Raw genomic sequence first — 19,655 nt, 5'->3', positions numbered from 1 at the left:
TGAAACAACATTCAAGTACTGTTTTTATTATTTCCGAACACCCACCAGTTCCTACATTCTTCTTTCAATACACAGCCCTTTTCTACATCTGTAACATTTGCAGCTGCTGCTCTGCACCTTTTTTTTCTGTCATTAGAAGCTTATTATGAAGATTGTTTAGTTTGTCAAACGAGGCAGGTGACTCTCTCAAACCGTTGGCACTCAACCGTCAAGTAATAGTACAAATAGCCTATCTAAAAAAGAAAAGTTTAAAAAACTGCTAAAACAATGTTCCCCAAGAAACAAAAAGGAACAGAGAAAAATAAAATATAATACTTGTAATTATCCATACGCTATCAGAATAAACTGTAATCTCCAAAACAGTGACAAAAACTAAGAAAAATGGATTTTTTGTTCATTTTAATGGGGCAGTACCTCAGTTTAAGGGGTTCAATCATTTCTTTGGCTCACAAGCATTAAAGACTCCCCACCAGAAAATATAATCTATTATACACAAATATATCATCAGTTATTCCACTTTAATCAGAAACACTAGTCCTTTGATCTCCAGTTAATGAACTGTTTCATTTGTTACTTGTAATTTTCAAGTAAATGACTCGGAAAAGACTCAAAGCTCTAAGAAAACAAAGCTAATTTGGACAAAACTGCTCAAACAACTCTGTGTTACTCTAAAACCTATTGTCTGTTAACTGATGACATTATAGGTAAATAGATTTCTGGGGTTTAGTTGAGGTTTTTAATGCCCACAAACATTGATTAGTCTGCCGTGGGCCAAAGAACCAACCAAGATGCACTTTTAAACTGAGCGGTACTCCCCTTTAAAGCCTCCGGGAGGCGCCAACACACCAACCAGCACTAGAGGTTCCAGACAGGCCAGGAGGAGAGCCAAGCCGGAGTGGACAAAGGTCAGTGAAGGAGGTCAAAGAAATGTTTGCTCTTTAGCAACATCTGCTTTAACAGCATTAGCCATGAACATTTAGATTCAATTTAGCAATATGTTAAAAGGGCAATGGGATTTATCATTTTCTGAAGTAAAAGCTGAAGCAAAAGTGGAGAGTGACAGTTTGTTGTTTCTAAGGAGAGTCAGTGAGAAGAGTTTAACATGTGTGATGTTGACATTTAGCTCTGTGTCATTAAAAATGTTTGTAACAGTGTTGGCTTCATTTTTAACGTTTTTCTGCTACCTCTAGGAAACTGAGGCCGTGAAATAAGATGCCCACCTTAGCTTAGCATAAAGACGGGAAATAACAAGAAACAGCTAGCCGTGCTAACCACCAAGAAAAGCAACTACTAGCACTTCCAACGTTCACTAATTAAAAACGTATTTCTCTTTTGTTTAATCTGTACAAAAACAGAACCGTAAAAACAAAGAAATTAGGATTTTGTCACCCTAAAATGCAGGCTAGCCGGTTTTTAGCCTTTGTGCTAAGCTAAGCTAAGGGTTGTACTGACGAATATTTAGGATGTCATCTTTAAGTCAATAATCCTCCCCTGAAAAATAAAAACGTGTTTTAGCCATAAATAGATTTCAAAATATAGAATTTCCTGACATCTTGGCTCAGCCAGAAAGTGGAAAAACAAGTTAATGAACAGATTTAAGGTAAAAAAGCAAGAAGGCAGCTTTCTTGAAGAGAAAAAAAATATTTTAAGGCACTTACAGCTATGATCTGTAAAATTAAGGCTACTTTTATCAGTGCCTTAATAGGACTATCTTATGTGTAATATCCTTTTAAAACATTCTTGAGTTTCATTACTGTAAACCACTTTGGTCTAGTGGCCTCCATCTCACGTCAGTGGACTTTTTAGATAAAAACCAAATCCTGTTTTTTTTTGGCTTTCACTCATTTTCATGAGCAGAAGATCTGACAGCCTTATCTCTGTGTTCTTCCCTGATTTGGGCCATAAAGTGACACAGCAGAGTCTTCAACAACAGAAAATAAAGCATTGAGGCCGACTCTTTTTTTTTTGTCTCAAAATGAATACAGTATTAATTTATTGATGTTAAAATTTTATAAATAACTTAAATATTTTGAGTTTGCAGTTAAAAGTGAATGACTCTCTAGTGAATGTGGAGTTTGAGGGTTCAGGATGTGACCACAGTGAGACGGCAGCGGAGAGAAAAGGCAGCATGACTGCAGAGAAAGGACTTTTGAAAAGCCGAGGCCATAGTGACAATCAAACATTATTACGTCCAAATTTTGTGATTACTCCATGTTTTTCATGTTGCCAGATGGCTCGAGGAAAGTGTCTGACCATTTGTCTTTGACTCAACCTATTTCTGTTCCAAATAAAAAGGTCTAAATAATCTATTTCTGAACAAATTACATTTTTGGAAAGCACCGTTTTACCCACGATAGCAAGGCTGTCGAGTTTGCAGCTTCAATCATTGCTCTAGTTAAATTATTGCTAATATGCATGTCGGCATTATTAATCACTGCATGTACATGCGTGCATATTGTCTTTTAGACTTAGCAGCAGAAGTCAGTAAAGCTCTACTGAAACTATAATTTGCCAGTTTTGATCCAAGTAATATGAAACTCTTTTTAATGATATGGATGAAGTCAGGTTACAGTCAACACCATTTTTTTTTTAGCAACAACACTCTCAACGCTCTGACTGTTGAAGCCCTGGTACACTGGTTAATGTCCGTCTCTTTAAAATAAAACCAGCATTATTGTTTTACTTTATTTCTGCTCCACCTGCTCCTCTTCTCTTTGTTTTAAATCAGAGTGGTGGTCGGTAGAAAATACCATTGATGTTGCATCATTTTTATTACTAGGTTATATATGAAGAATTCAGCCTGCTGGAACAAAGATAAAACTTAATCTGACTTTTGACCACGGAGTTCAGACACATTTTTTATCACTTATAAGTGTGACAATGTAGCTGTCAACTCAATTTTCAAAGTTTTTCCAAGAATTATGTTGATTTGACGGTGTGATTCCGGACAAATCTAAATCCACAAAAGTTTGTAGTTGTACTGCGAAAATGCAACAATATATTTCAATGTCTTTCCAGTTTGTTGTTCTTTGACCTGGAAATGCTAGAAATAAAATAAACAGACAGTTCTTTTTTAGTTTGACTGAGGTGGAAGAGAAAAGAAGTTGTGATAAAGCAGCTCAAGTTCACAATAGATTTCAATAAACATAACAGGGCAGCTACAACTGTGTACACTGATCAAACCCAAAATATAACTTTCAGACATTTTATTCTATTCTTAAACTAAGACTTGAGTAAAAATCTTTTGAGAAATGTCATCATTTTGAGACGGTGGTTGCCAGTTTCAGCTGTAACAGTGACTCCATCCACTGTTTGTATCTTTAAAGGCATCTGAGGTCCAAACCTCTCTATTGATCAACCTGCCTCCTCCTATAATTAAAACTCTGTTTCCTGGTTAGTGAGGAGTGTTGCTCAAATGTATTAGTCATATTATAGCGACACGTATCTATGATGAAAATAAAGCCTGTCGAGAGCCCTTCTGTTCCAACACCACACCCACATTACGTCACTACGGCTGAAGGCACTGTGTCTAAACATGTGTCTACCCCGTCCACCTCCTCCTCCTCCTCCTCCTCCTCCTCTTGTGTCCTCTTGTGTCCTCTTGTCTATAGCAGGGAGCAGCGCTTCTTGGGTTTGTTGTCTGGAGGCTCCAGAGCTGCCAGGATGGCCTCGTCAAACACGTTCTTCAGTCCCCTCTGAAAGAAAAAAAAAAAAGGCAAAATATCGCTAGGCTGCACTATCAGGTTTGTGACTACTGGTTTTTAATTGTCAATTAATCAACTTATTATTTTCTTGATTTATCGTTCGGTCTGTAAAACCCAAGAAATCAGTAAAAAATGTCCAAGATGGCGTCTTTAAATGTGAATCAACAGTTCAAAAAAATAAAAATAAAATGATATATATAAAAAACTAAATGTCAGGAAAGGAAAAGCAGCAAATCTTCACATTTAAGAGGCTAAAACAATCAAATCTTTTGCATTTTATCTCTAAAAACAATGTAAACAATTGATAATTATCTAAACAGTTTCCGACTAATCGCTGAATGGACCAATTGTTGCAGCTCTAATCATAATTTATTGGAACACTTTACTACTGTTGTAATTTATTGTCCCGTTTAATCTACAACATTTTCTCTTTAAGTTTGTAAAATGTTTTGTAATATTAATAATGTATTCACTTTTCTCATTCAATACAAGATCATTGACAAAAAAACTCCTTGAATTGAAACATTTCTTGTTTATCTCGACATTGTGCAAAGCAATGTGATCAATCAATCATTGTCCTCTGCTGTGTTAAGTCAGCCAGATCCAGACTTGTCTCCTCTTGAGATCAGTGTTGCACCACTCATTAAATATATGACTTACCCGACTTGTTTTTCTAGGATCCGCTTGTTTCTCTGGAAGGTTATCAGTGTTGAAAACAGGCATTTTTTTTTTTTTTTACTTTTACTACTCTTTCAATGACTCAGGCCTGTTCCTCACTGTAAAAGGATTACATTATTCTCCTCCATGTACCTGTGTAAGAGCTGAACACTCCACATATTTGACGGCCTTGAGGTCACGGGCCAGTTTCTCCCCGCTCTCACAGGACAGGGCTCGCTGTTTGTTCTTGGCCAGTTTCTCCAGAGTGTTGCTGTCGTCTCTCAGATCCACCTGAGTCCCGACCAGCAGGAAGGGCGTCCGCGGGCAGTGGTGTGAAATCTCCGGCACCCACTATTAAAGCGGCAAGGCCAAACAAGAATGAGGCATGAGTCTTTGATATTCTCTATGAAATACGTTTGTGTTTAATGCAAGTTTTCATGACCTCTCCGTCCGACCTCTCTTTTTATTTCTTCCTTTGACTGGTTTGAATGCCAATAATACTTGACTAAATTCCCATCAGCAGCCTGGGAAATTAAACAGCATTATGGGAAAGCCCTGTCCTCATGGTACGTAAGCAAGTCCGTCATTTTCTTCTGAAACATGTGTAGTGTTTGTAAATACAACCTCTTCTCTGTTATGTTGCCAAATTAACCTTAATCTCAAGCTGGAAACACTGACGCTGACTGAAGTAACGGAACTTCACAGACTCACCTTCTCTCTGACGTTCTCAAAAGAGGAAGGCGATACGACAGAGAAACAGACAAGGAAGACGTCGGTCTGAGGGTAGCTGAGCGGTCGCAGCCTGTCGTAGTCCTCCTGACCTGCAGGGGGAGACAAACAAACAACTCTGCACAAAAAGGTAGCAGGTAAAGCAAAAATACATCCATTGTCATTGGTTGTTGAGGGAGATTAGAAAGTTTCTCTCCCATAAACTCACAGATTTCTGGTCACAAACTCGGAGTACTACAACAAATACTGGTGCTCGTATTGTTACTACTACATTGCTGCCCCTATTACCACCCACATTAACCAACACAGTATTTTATAAACAACATGCATTTTTACCTGCAGTGTCAAACAGTCCCAGAGTGTACGGCTCCCCGCCAATCATCACTGTCACTGCATAGTTATCAAAAACCTAAGTGAGACAGAGGGTGAGGAGTGAGGGAGGGACAGAAGAGAGGAATGAGGGGAGGACAGGGTTTAGAGGTTGGAGAGAAAGACGGAGAGAGAGAGGTGAAAACAGGAAGTAAAAAATAAAATAAAAGACATATGATCTCGAACATTCTTTAAATCAAAACAGGAAGTACACTTTCTATCTTTATGAGGCTTGGGAGTTCCCAACCAAAGAGAGAAGGACCTTCATTCCCCGTAACTCTAACCAAACAGGCAAAAATGTCTTCAGTTTCAAATAATGTTCTTAAATTTTCTGAAACTCATACTGGTTCTCACAAAGATAGAAGTACACACACAGCAAAAGGTTTCACATCATTGTAGTCCTTTCAGGGACTGAGGTTTTCTCTTAGGATGCTTGTGCCCAAACAAACATGAGTAAATCATTTAAACTATTTTCCCACTGAAGTGGGCATTTTATAGTACAAATTGGTAAATTGGGCTATTGGGGCCAAAACTTTAGCCACATTGTCTCCCCCCTACCTGCGCAAGTCAAAAGGTCAGAGGGTTTGAACAAGGGTTTGACTCCCAGACTAGTTGCAACTTTTCTGGATCTTGCACAGGAAGATGACGCATAGTGTTAATCCCAGGAACAAACATATGATTATATTTCACCAATTGTGGGAAACATGAGCACAACTTTAGACTCATTCTCTGAGCTAATCAGAGACGTGGGCGGCAATTCAGATGTTTGGAACCGAGATACTTCTTCAGGACTGTGTGGGCGTCGTCTCCCTGACTGTCAAATTAATTTTCTTTTTTCTATATTATTATATTATAATTTGTAGGTGGAAGTAGGTGACATATCGTTTGAAAGCCTCGCCTTCATCAAACCAGAAATCATGTGAAATAACCAGCATTACGGTAACTTTAGACAAGCTATAGCAACTATAGCAAGAGGAGACAAAGAAGGTTTCCCGGGGCCTTTAATGAATCAAAAGGCATTCAAATGATTAATTCAATTTGCATTAAATAGATGAAAAACATTTCCCGTGAATGTAAATAGCCTGTGAGACGTATGGAAACAAGCTGAATGCTCTCAGTAAAGGGAGTTTTGTTTCGCCACCGTGCAGGTGAACAGACTCTCTGTCTGCCCGTCTCTCTCGGTTCACTGTTTCATCACTCTTGTACCTTCAGGCTGCTGCCAAGTACAATAAGAAGCAGCGCGGTCCCAACATGCCTGCGGACCTCAGCTCCCTGAGTTTGGAAGGGAGCTTAAGCAGGTTTTATAGTCCCTGTGCCTGCTTGAATACACAGCACGACTTCAACGCGTCAACCTGCTGCGGTCTTCTGTAGCCTGCAGACACTGTTTGGTTTTTTAATGAAGCTGAGTATGTACAGACAGGGTTCCAGATAAAGAGGAGGATGTAGCCTGTAGGAGAGTAAACTATATCAGATATTACAAACATGGATTCAAGCGTTACTCCTGTATCTGTTGATGTTTATTTAAACAGGAATTCTCATATTATGTGACTGGAAACGCTTGTTGCTTAAAAAATATATCAAACATCTTGGGCCATATCGAACCTCACACTTTTTTGGTACTGAGCAAAATGTGTCTCTGGGTATGTTGACTTTCAGGTATTAAAAGCAGGTATAGACTGTGTTAAGAAAACAACAGCCTGTAATCATGGTAACTGTACAAGATGGCAACAGTTGTCATCTCAGAACGTATAAAAATATAAAACTACGTGATTCTAATGATATTTAAGTTTCAATCACAAAAAACTCTTCATGAAATGATTACTGGTCAGCCTTGTAGTCCTAATAACTGATTCTTTGATCAGATCCCTGATATAAAACTAATTTTATTCAACCAAAGTTCTTGAACAGCAGCATTTGTAAAATATTATTATTATTATATTTCTAAAAGTAAAAAAACTACTATTGAAAAAGTTTTGGTATTGGTACAGAAATGCAGTTATCAGCACAAAAAATATATACCAATTTATTTGTATAACGTAACTTCAAACAACATCTAATCTTCTGTATAACCCAACCCAAGTTTTAGGAAATATATTTAATGTTCAGTTTAAATACCTTTTTTTCCAGGTTTCATTATACGACCTCTTTTGTACAGATATGACCTTGAATACATTATTTATATGTATAAAAAAAAGTTTATTTAAAAATAAATATTTGTGCCTAAATAAGCAAAGATTAAAGTTACGAATGAAATGAAAAGGTTTAACAATCAAATCTGCTTCTTCATTATGTTTCTCTTCATTCATTCAGTCTGAATGATGTTAGCTGATTTATGTTTGGGAGATTATTATACAATCTAAACATTCATTTCCCATGAGCTGAGATGTTTGTCTTTCACAACTCTCAAACTCTCATTTCCTATTTTAAAACAAAAACACAGACAAAAGGAAACTGACGCAACAACACATTTCAGAACTAAATGGACAAAAAGATACTGTACTGTACTGTTCAAGTCATTTTTCATGACACTGTTTTTGTAAACCCCAGCCTTCCCGGACCGGGGAAAGACGGTCGGCGGTGCCTGAGAGTGTCGTTTTCATCTAGTCGTTCAGTAAAGAGTCAGCTAACTTTATCAAATGTTAGCCGTTTTGTTTTTTCCAGAACTAAGAGGCAAGCTTGGTCGACAGGGTGATGATGTGTTTGGACAGAGCTCAGACTACAGACGCTGCTAGAAACTGCCTGATCACAACACAGTGGTTAGTGTGGAAAAGAGCTACATGGAGAAGTGGTCAGTTATCAGTTGTGTTATTTAGTGTTTTAAAATTCTCTACAACTGATTTACATGTTTGCTCAGTCATTCTCTGTTTAAGCTTTATACAATAGCTTGAAGTGAACTGCTTAACAAAGACACTCCACTTAAAAGGTTACGGATGTGGCATGAGATTCTAGAAAGGCGACATATTTCTGAGGGATTATTTCCTGGAGGAGACTTCCTCTCTCCTGATTTCTTATTGTGGTGGCGGTCAGGGGACTGACAGGAAGAAACTCAACAAGATGCAGCACTGACGTGAAAACACAAACACAATGAAGTAAAGACAAAACGGAAAATTTCTATATGTTTGCTCTCACTCTGCAGAAGCAGTTTTTCATACTAAAAGTGAAGAGAAGAACAAGCATGGATGAAGAGGATGTGTGCAGTAACATTAGCTTGAATTAAAGACCAATATTATCATTCAAAGTGTACGATATAACTCCAGCGTTTGGCATGGAGTTATATGGCTGTTACTAACAATAGGATTATACTGGCAGGAACAGAATGATGTGTATGCAATAAAAACAATGGGCGTCACAAAACAATGGGACAATAAGGAATAAAAATATACAAACATCCTTGTTTCAGACCAAACTGTTAAGCAGCCTGGATGAGTGGGAGCTATGTAATGAGTATTATTATATAGAAGAATTTCACAGTTGTTACTTACTGCAACAGAGTATTTAGGACCACTGAAATAAAGTAAAAAAAACAAGTCATAATATTACAGGAAAAGTCTTGATATTAGGATATTTATGTTATAGTATTACGAGATAAAGGGTTTTGTATTTAGAGAACAAAATGTCTTATGTTATAATTAGATTTAGGCTAAAAATAATGTGCTCATCTGTGAAACACAGAACTTTTATCTCCAAAAGAGTAAAACTATTTTTCTCTATATACTTCAACTTTATCGTCTAAATACTACGCATTTAGTCATGTAATATTACAACTGTATTTTTAAATTAATATTACAACTTTATTCTCAGAATTACAACACAATGTGTAATAACCTTAACTATTAATGATTGATGAGTGAAAACACATTTTATCCAGTTACCCACCCCTAATCGATACATAACGGAAAATAAATATATTGCAGGTGTTGGGACAGTACTGACATTTTCATAACAAATGGTTAAAAATCATGGCGGGGGGGGGGGATGTGTGAGGGACAGAGAGACAGACAGACAGACAGACAGGAAGAGGAAGAGAAAGTTGAGTCAGCACTGTTGGTTCTGCAATCCTCAGATCAAAGCGTGCTGACTACTGACAGAGAGACACGGTACCGTACAGCAGTCAGCAATCAGTGAAGCTGCCCATCAATTAGGGACATTTAAGATATCTCCATCAGGACAGTCCTGCCAGTCAACAGTCAGTCAGCCGTTTTCAGAGCGTGCAAGATCAGTCGAGCTGAGGTGATGGACCACATTTTATATCAGACTGAGCCTGTGAGGCTGCTTCAACATCGTGCTGCTTCAGCATGACACGACACTTCTGAATAGAAAAACCTCAAACAGAAGAATGCAGGGAGACATACTCCAGAGAATCTCAAACTCTAACTTGCAGGTACATGTAAATAAGCAACCACATATACAGAATATGCACACGCAGACTCCAACCAAACAGCAAGCACCGGATACCGTGAAGATTTGCCATCACCAACATACAAGTGTGAAAGACAACTTCTTTATCTCAAACAGCTGTTCCCCTTTAATGAATGCATGTTTCTACCATAGACTGTATAAAAGAAGTGGACGTAGCGACCAGGAAGTCACCTGTTCGTTTTAAAGCCTCAGATCTGGCATACTGGCCATCACCAAGTGACCATATTTGGACGACAGGGTGGAGCTGCGGAGGGATACGTCTAGGTTTCTACAGGGTCAATGGTACTGGCAGGGTCCAGCCCTCTGAACCTTTGAGATTCTGGGAAATTATTTTCAATTTAATTGGTGAGCTTTAAGCGGATTTTGTTACCTTTGGACAGAGCTGGGCTAGCTGTTTCCCCCCCATTTTCCAGTCTTTATAGTAAACTAAACTAACCGTCTCCAGGTTGATAGTTAACTTACAGACATAACAGTGGTATCAATCTGGCAAGAACTATTTGTTTATTCCAAAGTGGGTTTTAATTTCGTTGTTTTCTGGGATCTAAGATCTACAACACGGCTATAATGAAGTCCAACAAGGCAAAACTCTCACACAGTCAGGCAATTAAACAGGTTGTAAGTAAGCAAACAGTTTCACCAGATTATCTAAATCACCCAGTATAATCCATTATTGAAAAGGAAAACTATGTGCGCACAGTAAATACAGAAATATCTGTATTGTGATGTTTTTTAAAAGAAGAAGAAGATACTTTATTGTCACATACACATGATGCGAAATTCATTTTCTGCATTTAACCCATCCCACAAGGAAGCAGTGGGCAGCCGCTGTGCAGCGCCCGGGGAACAACTCCAGATGTTTATCAGTGTCTGGTCAAACGGCACTGACTGGAGAACCTAACATGTTTTTTTGATGGTGGGGGAAACTGGAGCAACCGGAGGAAGCCCACACAGAGGGAGAGCATGCAAACTCCACACAGAAAAGGCCGGGACGATCAGGGTTTGAACCCGCGACCTTCTTGCTAAGAGACCACTGTGCCGCCTAATCTATTTTGATTTACTGCACAGTCCGTTTTATGTTTGTTTAATCGAGACAAACCAAGTATCACTTCCTGTGTGACAGCAAAGATCTACAGGGGCACTGAGTGTTAAAGACAGTAAGTGAAACTTGCTACAGTACATTTGCAGAACTTTCATGTCAGTTATCATCAGTTTGCTGCAGTAAATAAAAAGTGTCAGTGGGTTTATTTGTGGGAGCAAAGTCACTCACCGTGGGGACGTATTCAGAGGGAAACTTGTTGGTGGTGTAGGAGATGAGCAGACAAGTCTTCCCCACAGCACCATCACCCACCACCACACACTTTATAGTCTGCATCTGAGGAGGAGGAGATGAAGGAGTAAAGAAACAGAGAGGAAAAAGTGGAAGAATGAACGTGAGGCAGGGAGAGAAAGTCTTTGGTTATTCAAAAGATCACTGGAAAATTACAATATAAAGATAACATATAAAGACACAACTTGTCCAAACAGTGATTTAACAACACGTTTTTTGAAAATTCAAACTTTATGTGCGTAAAATAACCTGCATATTCAAAAATACATAAAGACTATTTAATTTACACCTGAAAAGGGTTGATTGGTTCACATACAAGTCACTGTAAATCCTAGACCAATATCAATAATAATAAACCAAACCAATTAATTCCAGTGGTACAGCTTCACAAATCCAAACAGATTCATGATCCTTCAGTCCCACATCTGGACAAAGTAAATAACTCTAGTAAAGGGTTTTTTAGGCAGTTAATGATACTACATAAGTAAGCAGTCAAAATTGTCAAGGTCAAGGTACAGTAACCAGGATGTGTGGATCCAGACAGCAAATGTAATAAAATTGCTGCTTTTCTTGAGAGTTGACAAACGGGGATGGTGGGGAATCTTTTCTGCAAGATACTACAGGAACTAAAACACATCACTACAAACCATGTGAGAACTCCGCTTATTGGTCAGATGTGTCTGGGACGGGGGCAAAAGAAAGTGAATACACTAAGAAGGTCCTGTGTTCTGGACTATTGCATATTCCCATAAGAGAAACCATTGCTATGCAGTTTAACATGGAGCAACGGCACAATTGATATTTGCTCATAATTATCTGGTCAATCTACCAGGCAATACTAAACCAGCAGAATGCCGAATGCACTTCAAGGAAACATCTTGAAAATACAATACTATAAAGAAGACTGCTGCCTTCAGACAACCAAGCAGACCAAGGGAGCTCATTTTGAATACGTACAACAACATGCTAATCGTCACGTTAGACAAAAAACTTGGGTCGGATCACGTTCCTACCAAAAAATTTACCGTTCCAGAGTTCATTTGGGACCGAGACCACCTCCTGTGAAGGGTCTTTTTGCGGTCGTTTGGTCCGCACCACAGTTTGAATGACAGCTTTCACAATAACCCAAATGAAACGCACTAACCAGGCAAACGTACCGGGGTTCGTTTTAACCGAACCAAACAGGTTAGGTGTGTGAAAGCACTCTTAGAGATGCATTAGGGTTTTAAGATTGCTATCACTCCTTTTGAAACTTTACACTAAAAGTAGAAATGATAAATCCACAGGCAACTACTCTGATCATCAATGAATAATTTAAGTAATATTTTGAACAAACATGCCAACAATTCACTGCTTCAAGCTTCTCAAATATGAATGTCAACATTGGAGTTTGGGAAATTGCGATGAGCATTTTCTTTTAACATCAAACAATTAATTTCTTAATCAACAAATAAATTCAGATCAATTTCAAATCAATAGATAATGAAAACAATACACTAAAACAAGAAAAAAAACAGCGGCACATGATTTCTGAGAGACACTTTGAAAAGCTTACTACATCCTAGGATCAAGTACATCTTTATCATCCCTAAGTGGGAATTTGTTGTGCAGCCAGCAGTAACTACATAATCATTTGACAGACAATGCACAATAAATATAACATGAAAATTACAGTGAATTATTTAAAAGGCCAATGGCAACAGGGAGAAATTAGTTTTTAAGTGTATTGGTCCAGTATCTTGGCAGGTTTTTTCTGCGGCCAGGCGGAAGCAGCATAAACTCCTAGATAGGGGTTGCCTAGGATCAGCAAGTCCTAACTTTGTGCAGATGAGGAAGGTCATTCAAGACCGTCCGTGCAACTTTGCCGCAGAATTTGACAATATCCTGCAGTCTAGTTCTATTTTTGAGGGTAAGTGACCCAAACCAGCTGACAACGGAGAGTGTCAAAACACAGTGGTGGTTAGTAAAATGATATGATTTTTTTACATGTCTAACTTTGAGAATAACTTATAGCCTGTCGACAAAAGGAAAATCCCCGCCCCTTTTTCTTGTCCTGTATGTTTAAGCTGCATGTAAAGAACCTGCAGCCTTCAGTCCATTTGCATCAGGTGGCTCGTTGACTGAGATGCCATGAGCGTCAGTAAGAAGGCCAAATGTGACACCAGTTAACAGAAACAGTGGTAGATGTGTAACACGGTGTTTACTACACACTGGTTGGAGATCCTGTGACCACCCAGACGCTGAGCAGCTCACATACCCAGGCTGGCGCTTCATTAAGGAGGACAATGGTAAAGGGGTATGGGCTGCCACTTTATCACTGGCTCTTTGTTTGGGCCTTTTGGCAGGGGCAGCGCTCAGCTGAACTCTGATGAGTCAGGGACAAACTAACTGGTCATTTGCAGGGACGATGACACCAGTTATGTCTGCATAAACTATTCCTAGAGATATTTCACATACACGTCCACACAATACTGGAAAATGCAGCTATCAGTGGCAAACATGTATTTAAAATGCACTTCTTCCTCACAGTGTTTGAATCAGGTTGAACCTGTTTCGCAAGATGCAGCATCTGATTGCTCTGGGAACCTACAGATGAATTAAGGTTAATGAAAGTTATACTTAGTTGCAGTCTGTCCTAGTCATGTCACAAAATTATAGGATTATTTTCTTTGTGAATGAATTTACCCATTTCTATATAAAATGTCCAAATATTACCGCTTAAATTAAAAAAAATTGTTTTATTAACGATGCTTGTGTGTGCTCTGCTGCATTTACTTTTTAATTGCCCCACTGGGGATAAAGTTCTTTGAACTGAACTGAAGTACTGATATATGTAGGGGGCATTAATGTTTATGTGTATATATGACCACAAATGGCAACCGTATTTATTGTACAGCTGAAATGATTAATTGATCAGCAATTATTTTGATAACCTACTAATAGTTTCATTGTTTAAGTGATATTCTAAACATTCTCTGGTTCTAGTTTTTTAGACCTGAGGACTTGATACCATGTTCAGATAAAAAAAAGGTATCTAAATTTGGACTTTGACAAGTCATATTAGGCATTTTTCCCTTATACAAAGTAAACGATTCACTGCAACAATAATTTGCTGATTGATGATAATGAAAATGATTGATAGATTTAGTGAGAAAAGGCCATCTATCTAAAATCCAAACACATTTAGTTTAAAATTACACACACAACAGAAAAAAACAACAAATCCATATATTTGGGAAGCTGTAACCTTAGAGTGTTCAATTATCAAATTGATTTCAACACCATCAACTTATTGATTTATCAACTAATTGTTATTTAACTCTTACCAGTAAAAACATAAATGAAAACGTTCATAATGAAAGCAGACAGTTCATCTTTACAATGTGAAATGAAAGCAAACGTTTCAATTTAGTTTACATATAATGAGGAAACAAAGACTCCAAAATCCATTTGCCTACTGGAAAATAAATCAATGTTGTCATTCCTTCAATACTGCTGCCACAAAACATCACAGCCCAAGTTTACTGTTACTTTTTTGTATGAACTTAACTTTAGTGTCACTTCCGCATAGAAAACTTCTTGTACAAATTCCTACTTACAGTCTTTATCGCAAGCCAGCTCGTCAGTTAGTTTGTTTGTGCAGAGTTAAAGCTCTGAAACGATGATGTCACTACTTGTTGACAACATTTATTTATAAGCAACCAACTGTTGAGAAGTTCACTCTTGCGAAGCTAGCCAACGTTAGCCAAGTTAGGTCGGTATAACGTTTAGCTAAGTTACATCCGCCGGACCCCCACCCACAACAAAAAAGGCCTGTTTTAATGAGTTTAAAATTAATATAACGACAAAGAAACACCTTTGAGGGACAGCGTGTTTACTGTCTCATAGAAACTCAAGCTTTAAGTTGCTCTGTTTCACCAACACACCGGTAATTTTCAGCAGAGATTTAACATCAAAGCTAGCAGAGTTAGTTAGCTGTGAAGGAAATCGTTTGTTTTGACAGCTGCCGGTTGGCAGAGTTAGCTGTCTGCAGGCTAACAATCACAGTTTTAACAATGAAAACAGTCACTCTAAAGTATACTGCTGTTTCTCTGCTGATTTATCAATATTTATCGACAGTAAATCATAGTTAAAGACAGTGACAGCTACTAAGTTACCTTGTCAGCTCTCAGCCGCTGGAGTGCTGGTTGAATGTTGTGCTACGTTCAAGTGCTTCCCGTAAACTCCCTCGTCCCCCATGCGGAAGTCGGAAATATGATTTGTGGTATGTTCAAGGGCCGCGGAATATGTTGTTATTAAAATGCATTATGATTCTTTCCACAACGTCACATCTGGTTTCCATATTTTTCTCAAATCTAATGACAAACTAATTTCACCTTGTACGTGTGTTGAATATATTCAAACGTTACGTTAATTCTGTTAAAAATTCTGGCTTTAAAAACGACTTCCTAAAAATATATATTTTATTATTACTTGCCTGCCTGCAACACTTAATTTGTCTATATCAACAATCCCCCACTGTTTGTTTCTTTTTGTCTACATTACTATTTAAATAACTTTCTTGGACTATTTAGTTTTAAATAGTTATATTAATGACTGAACAATTTTTTTACCCATTAGTTAGAAAAAAGTGACTTTGTGATGTTTGGTCCATGTTTGAAATATTTCAGGCAGGCAAATATTTTTATCCAGTTGCTATATGGCCAAAAGCATTTTGACAAATCCACTTAAGTAGGTAATTAAAAAAAAAAACTGTTTAAGAGAGGTGTTGTTTAAACTATTTTAATTATCAATATCAATAATTGTTTGTGGTGCTGTTAAAGTTTATTGTGATTTAAATGTTTCTAATATTTTGCCCACCTCATTTACATCATCACACGTAGACAAATTAAAAAAAGTAAAGAAATTTAAGACCACTTCTGTGCTGACATGATGACACCTGAGCAAGTTCCATTAACTGAAGAAGGAAGGGTTAGATGGAAAAAGACAGTAAGTGAACCTTGAGTTTAGAATATGTCGCAGTGGTCTGTTCCCAAGGTCAAGTGAGGCTCCACACTGAAGCATAATGCTAAAGTATACTATATTTTAGACAATATAAAACTTTGTGGCAACAGTTTGGGAAAGGCTCCATAAAGAAATGGTTTTCCTAGTTGGTTAAACTTGACTTAAGATATTTTGAACAGCCCCTCAATGCAGCGTCACGACAGGTCAGCAACATCTGTGGGTCCATTTTTAAAGATATGATCGATGTTCACTTATAAGTAAACCAAATATTTGTGGTTAATTGCATAGCTTAACTGCTATTGACATAAAAAAATGTAACTTGTCATTTAATCATTATATTGATGATCCATTTATGAGCGAACAATCCAAAACACTGGCATTTATAGTATTTCCACAGCTATTCTGACTCTTTTTTTTTTTTCACTGAGAATTACTACACAGTGAAACATGTGCTAGTTTCTTAAAAACCACCAGAGGGAGATGAAGTACAGACTGGTGCTGTTTTCAGTACAAAGTCCTTTTTGAAATGGCAATTATTTGGTATTACCTTTGTCCGTAGCTTCTCTCTCCCTCCTCATCTACTTCAGGTACTGCACGTACATTTGCAGGATAATATTGTGGATATATGTTATAGACATAAATGGAATGAATTACAATTTAAGATGTATTTCATGCTATACATGTAGATAATGTCTGTTAGATCTTGCTTCTTCCACTTGAGAACTATAGCCAAGGTAAAGGCCTATCTCTCTCCCAAAGATTTAGTGAGGGTGATTAATGCACTCATAACTTCCCGTATTGACAATTGTAACTCCTTATATGTGGGATAAGACAAGTCTTCCATTCATCGCCTGCAGTTAGTCCAAAATGCTGCTGCCCGCCTCCTGACAGGAAAGAAAAAGAGGGACCACATCACACCTGTGTTGCGCTCCCTCCACTTGCTTCCTGTTCATTACAGGATTGATTTTTAAATCTTACTTTTAACTTTTAAATGCCTCAATGGATTAACTCCGCTTTACCTAACAGAGCTTATTCACGTTCACACTCCAGCTAGAGTGTTGAGATCAGCCAATCTCCCCCTGGATGTACCCAGAAGCAGTCTTAAAACCAGAGGCGACTGAGCCTTTGGTGTAGCTGCACACAACCTGCCAGTCCATATCAGAATAATAATAATAATAATCCTTATTTGTAGAGCACTTTTCAAAAACAAGTTACAAAGTGCTTTAACAAGTGTAAAGAATAATACAAAAAAACAAGATAAGAGCATGAAAAATTAATATAAGTAAAATACAATAAAATAAAAGGGATAAAATAAAGTCTAATAAGAACAGGAAAGGCTCTCCTATAAAAGTATGTTTTAAGAAGGGACTTAAAAGAGTTCACTGACTCAGCCGACCTGATTTCCTCGGGCAGGCTGTTCCAGAGCCTCGGGGCCCTGACAGCAAACGCTCTGTCCCCTTTAGTTTTCAGTCGAGACTCTGGAACAGACATCAGAACCGCCCCAACACTTTAAATTTTAAAACCACATCTGAGTTATTATCCCTGGCAATTTTAATATCACTTTATATCATAAACTATATGTTATAATGTTTTATTGCTGTACTTTTACTATGTAAATACTGTTTTATTGTTGTTTTTTTAACCTGTAAAGCACCTTGGTCAACTTTGGTTGTTTTAAGTGTGCTGTAAATAAAAGGGATATTGATATTGATAATGAAGTAAAGTGAAGTAAAATAGGTTTACCTGCCATACATTTCTGTGTATGGATGATTGGACGCCAAGTGATTCTTTTCTGCTTTACTGAACAGATATTGGATAATAGAGGATGACAGTGGGAGCTGGGTTCAGACCTACAAAGCTGCCTGTACATTTATCAGAAAAGGTAGATGAGTGGCTCGTAGATGAATTGCCTTCTACCTGGAAGACAATTTTGGATCAGAGCACAGTCAAGTATTAAGTTTTGGCAAGGCTGACTTTCTGTGCCTTGTCAGTTCTATTAATCAATCAATAGTTTTGACACTGATACTGATAGATTTTATGTATGGATAGTATCTAAACATAGCGTCTGGTATGTTGTAGGGCATAAAAGTCAATCAAAGACCTCAACTAGGGAGTTTCTCAGATTGAGTATTTAGCAGGAGCACTGATACACAGATATTTTATCAACAAGAAATCAATGGAAAACTATGAAAGGCAGAAACAAAATAATAAAGATCTTCTGTGTTATGTCTTTAATTGGGATGAAAGTGTTTGTTTTGGTTGGCCTGGCTGGCCGAGGTGTGCTGTAGGTGGAGGGGAGCTCGCTGAGGGAAAGGCCAGTCGACCTTCAGTGGTAACGCAGCAGAAAATGAGATAATTACAATGCAAGGCACTTCACCATTACCCTTTCCCTCAGGATGGCTTCTCTCTTTCCCTCACTTCACAAGCATTGCTTCGCTCTTTGATCTCTCCTCACTGCTTCCTCTTCTCTTTGTGGCTGCCTCCTGGTTTGTCTCTCCTCTCTCACCCCTTCTTCATCTTTCTCTCTCTCTGTATTTGTGTGTGTGCGTCTTTATCAGTCGCTCACCCGTGACTAACCGGGGGGATGGATGTCAAGGACGTTGTGCTGCTTGTCTCCCAAAGATAATCCCATTAAACTCAAGAATTTAATTATAGATTATCTCACATGCTCACACTCTAACACACACACACACATGCACATACTGTAGGTGTATAGAGTACTTATCTGTGCACAAAAACACACATAAATACACAAAACCCCCCGAAAACTGGTACACCAAGATACTATTCGCCCAGGCAGAGAGATTTTATAATACACAAATGTAACACAAAAAGACATAAGCACACACACACACAACACACAGTGGCTTCACCCTGTTGCCCTGTCAATGTGTATCAGTGTCACCCTCCAGTCGGCATTAACAGCTTCACCAGTCTGTTTTTAGAGCAGCAAGGACGCTGCTCAACATGAATTTGCAGTGAACAAAGGAAGTAAAACAAATGCGGAGATCTCATCGGAAACACAGTTTACTGTAACCGCCAAACAGGATGAATGTGCAGGAATTTGACAGTTTCAGTACACCTAAAGTGTGCTGCATGGTTTGCATGTTGTGTGTAAGGTGCTGACTGTAGCATTTTACCATCAATGAATCATTGTAGTAATTATGTGACAACTTAAGTTATAATTCATACATCACCTGATGCCTTAAATGTAGGTCCTCGTCAACACTTGAACCAAAATTCTGCGATAAAACTAACAAAACGTGCAAGCAAAAAACAAACAGAAGCCAGCTAGCTTCTTCTGCTCCATGAGCCTGGCTCTAGATCGTTGAATTGCTGCCCACATCTTCAATTTATCTTCAAATAGGTCTGAGGTCACTTTGCTTGCCCCCAGAGCTTTGCTGAGGATATTAAGAATGGAGATTTCATCTTCCTATAAAGATATC

General features: G+C 38.1%; 1 protein-coding gene across 1 annotated transcript; it reads right to left on the bottom strand.

Moving 5' to 3' along the window:
* LOC119907070 (cell division control protein 42 homolog) lies at nucleotides 1-15,446 on the bottom strand. Its single transcript, XM_038724635.1, has 6 exons — nucleotides 15,363-15,446; nucleotides 11,146-11,250; nucleotides 5,427-5,499; nucleotides 5,073-5,182; nucleotides 4,515-4,712; nucleotides 1-3,695 (listed from the first exon to the last, which is right to left on the bottom strand). The coding sequence occupies exons 2-6, from the start codon at nucleotides 11,248-11,250 to the stop codon at nucleotides 3,606-3,608; spliced, it is 576 nt and encodes a 191-aa protein (XP_038580563.1). The 5' UTR covers nucleotides 15,363-15,446; the 3' UTR covers nucleotides 1-3,605.
* Between the last annotated feature and the right edge of the window lie 4,209 nt (nucleotides 15,447-19,655).

This window comes from Micropterus salmoides, unplaced genomic scaffold, assembly GCF_014851395.1.
Source record: "Micropterus salmoides isolate LMB-PRFRI ecotype aquatic unplaced genomic scaffold, ASM1485139v1 Ms_hic_scaffold_17, whole genome shotgun sequence".
Taxonomy (NCBI): domain Eukaryota; kingdom Metazoa; phylum Chordata; class Actinopteri; order Centrarchiformes; family Centrarchidae; genus Micropterus; species Micropterus salmoides.
Note: the sequence above shows the minus strand (reverse complement) of the source record. Positions and strands in the feature narration are given on the sequence as shown.

Coding starts and splice junctions, on each gene's coding strand:
- LOC119907070 (XM_038724635.1), bottom strand. CDS start 11,250: ATGCAGACTATAAAGTGTGTGGTGGTGGGTGATGGTGCTGTGGGGAAG. Junction 5,500..11,145: donor CCTCTGAATACGTCCCCACG/GTGAGTGACTTT, acceptor TGTCTCACTTAG/GTTTTTGATAACTATGCAGT. Junction 3,696..4,514: donor AGTGTTCAGCTCTTACACAG/GTACATGGAGGA, acceptor TTTTTCTTTCAG/AGGGGACTGAAGAACGTGTT.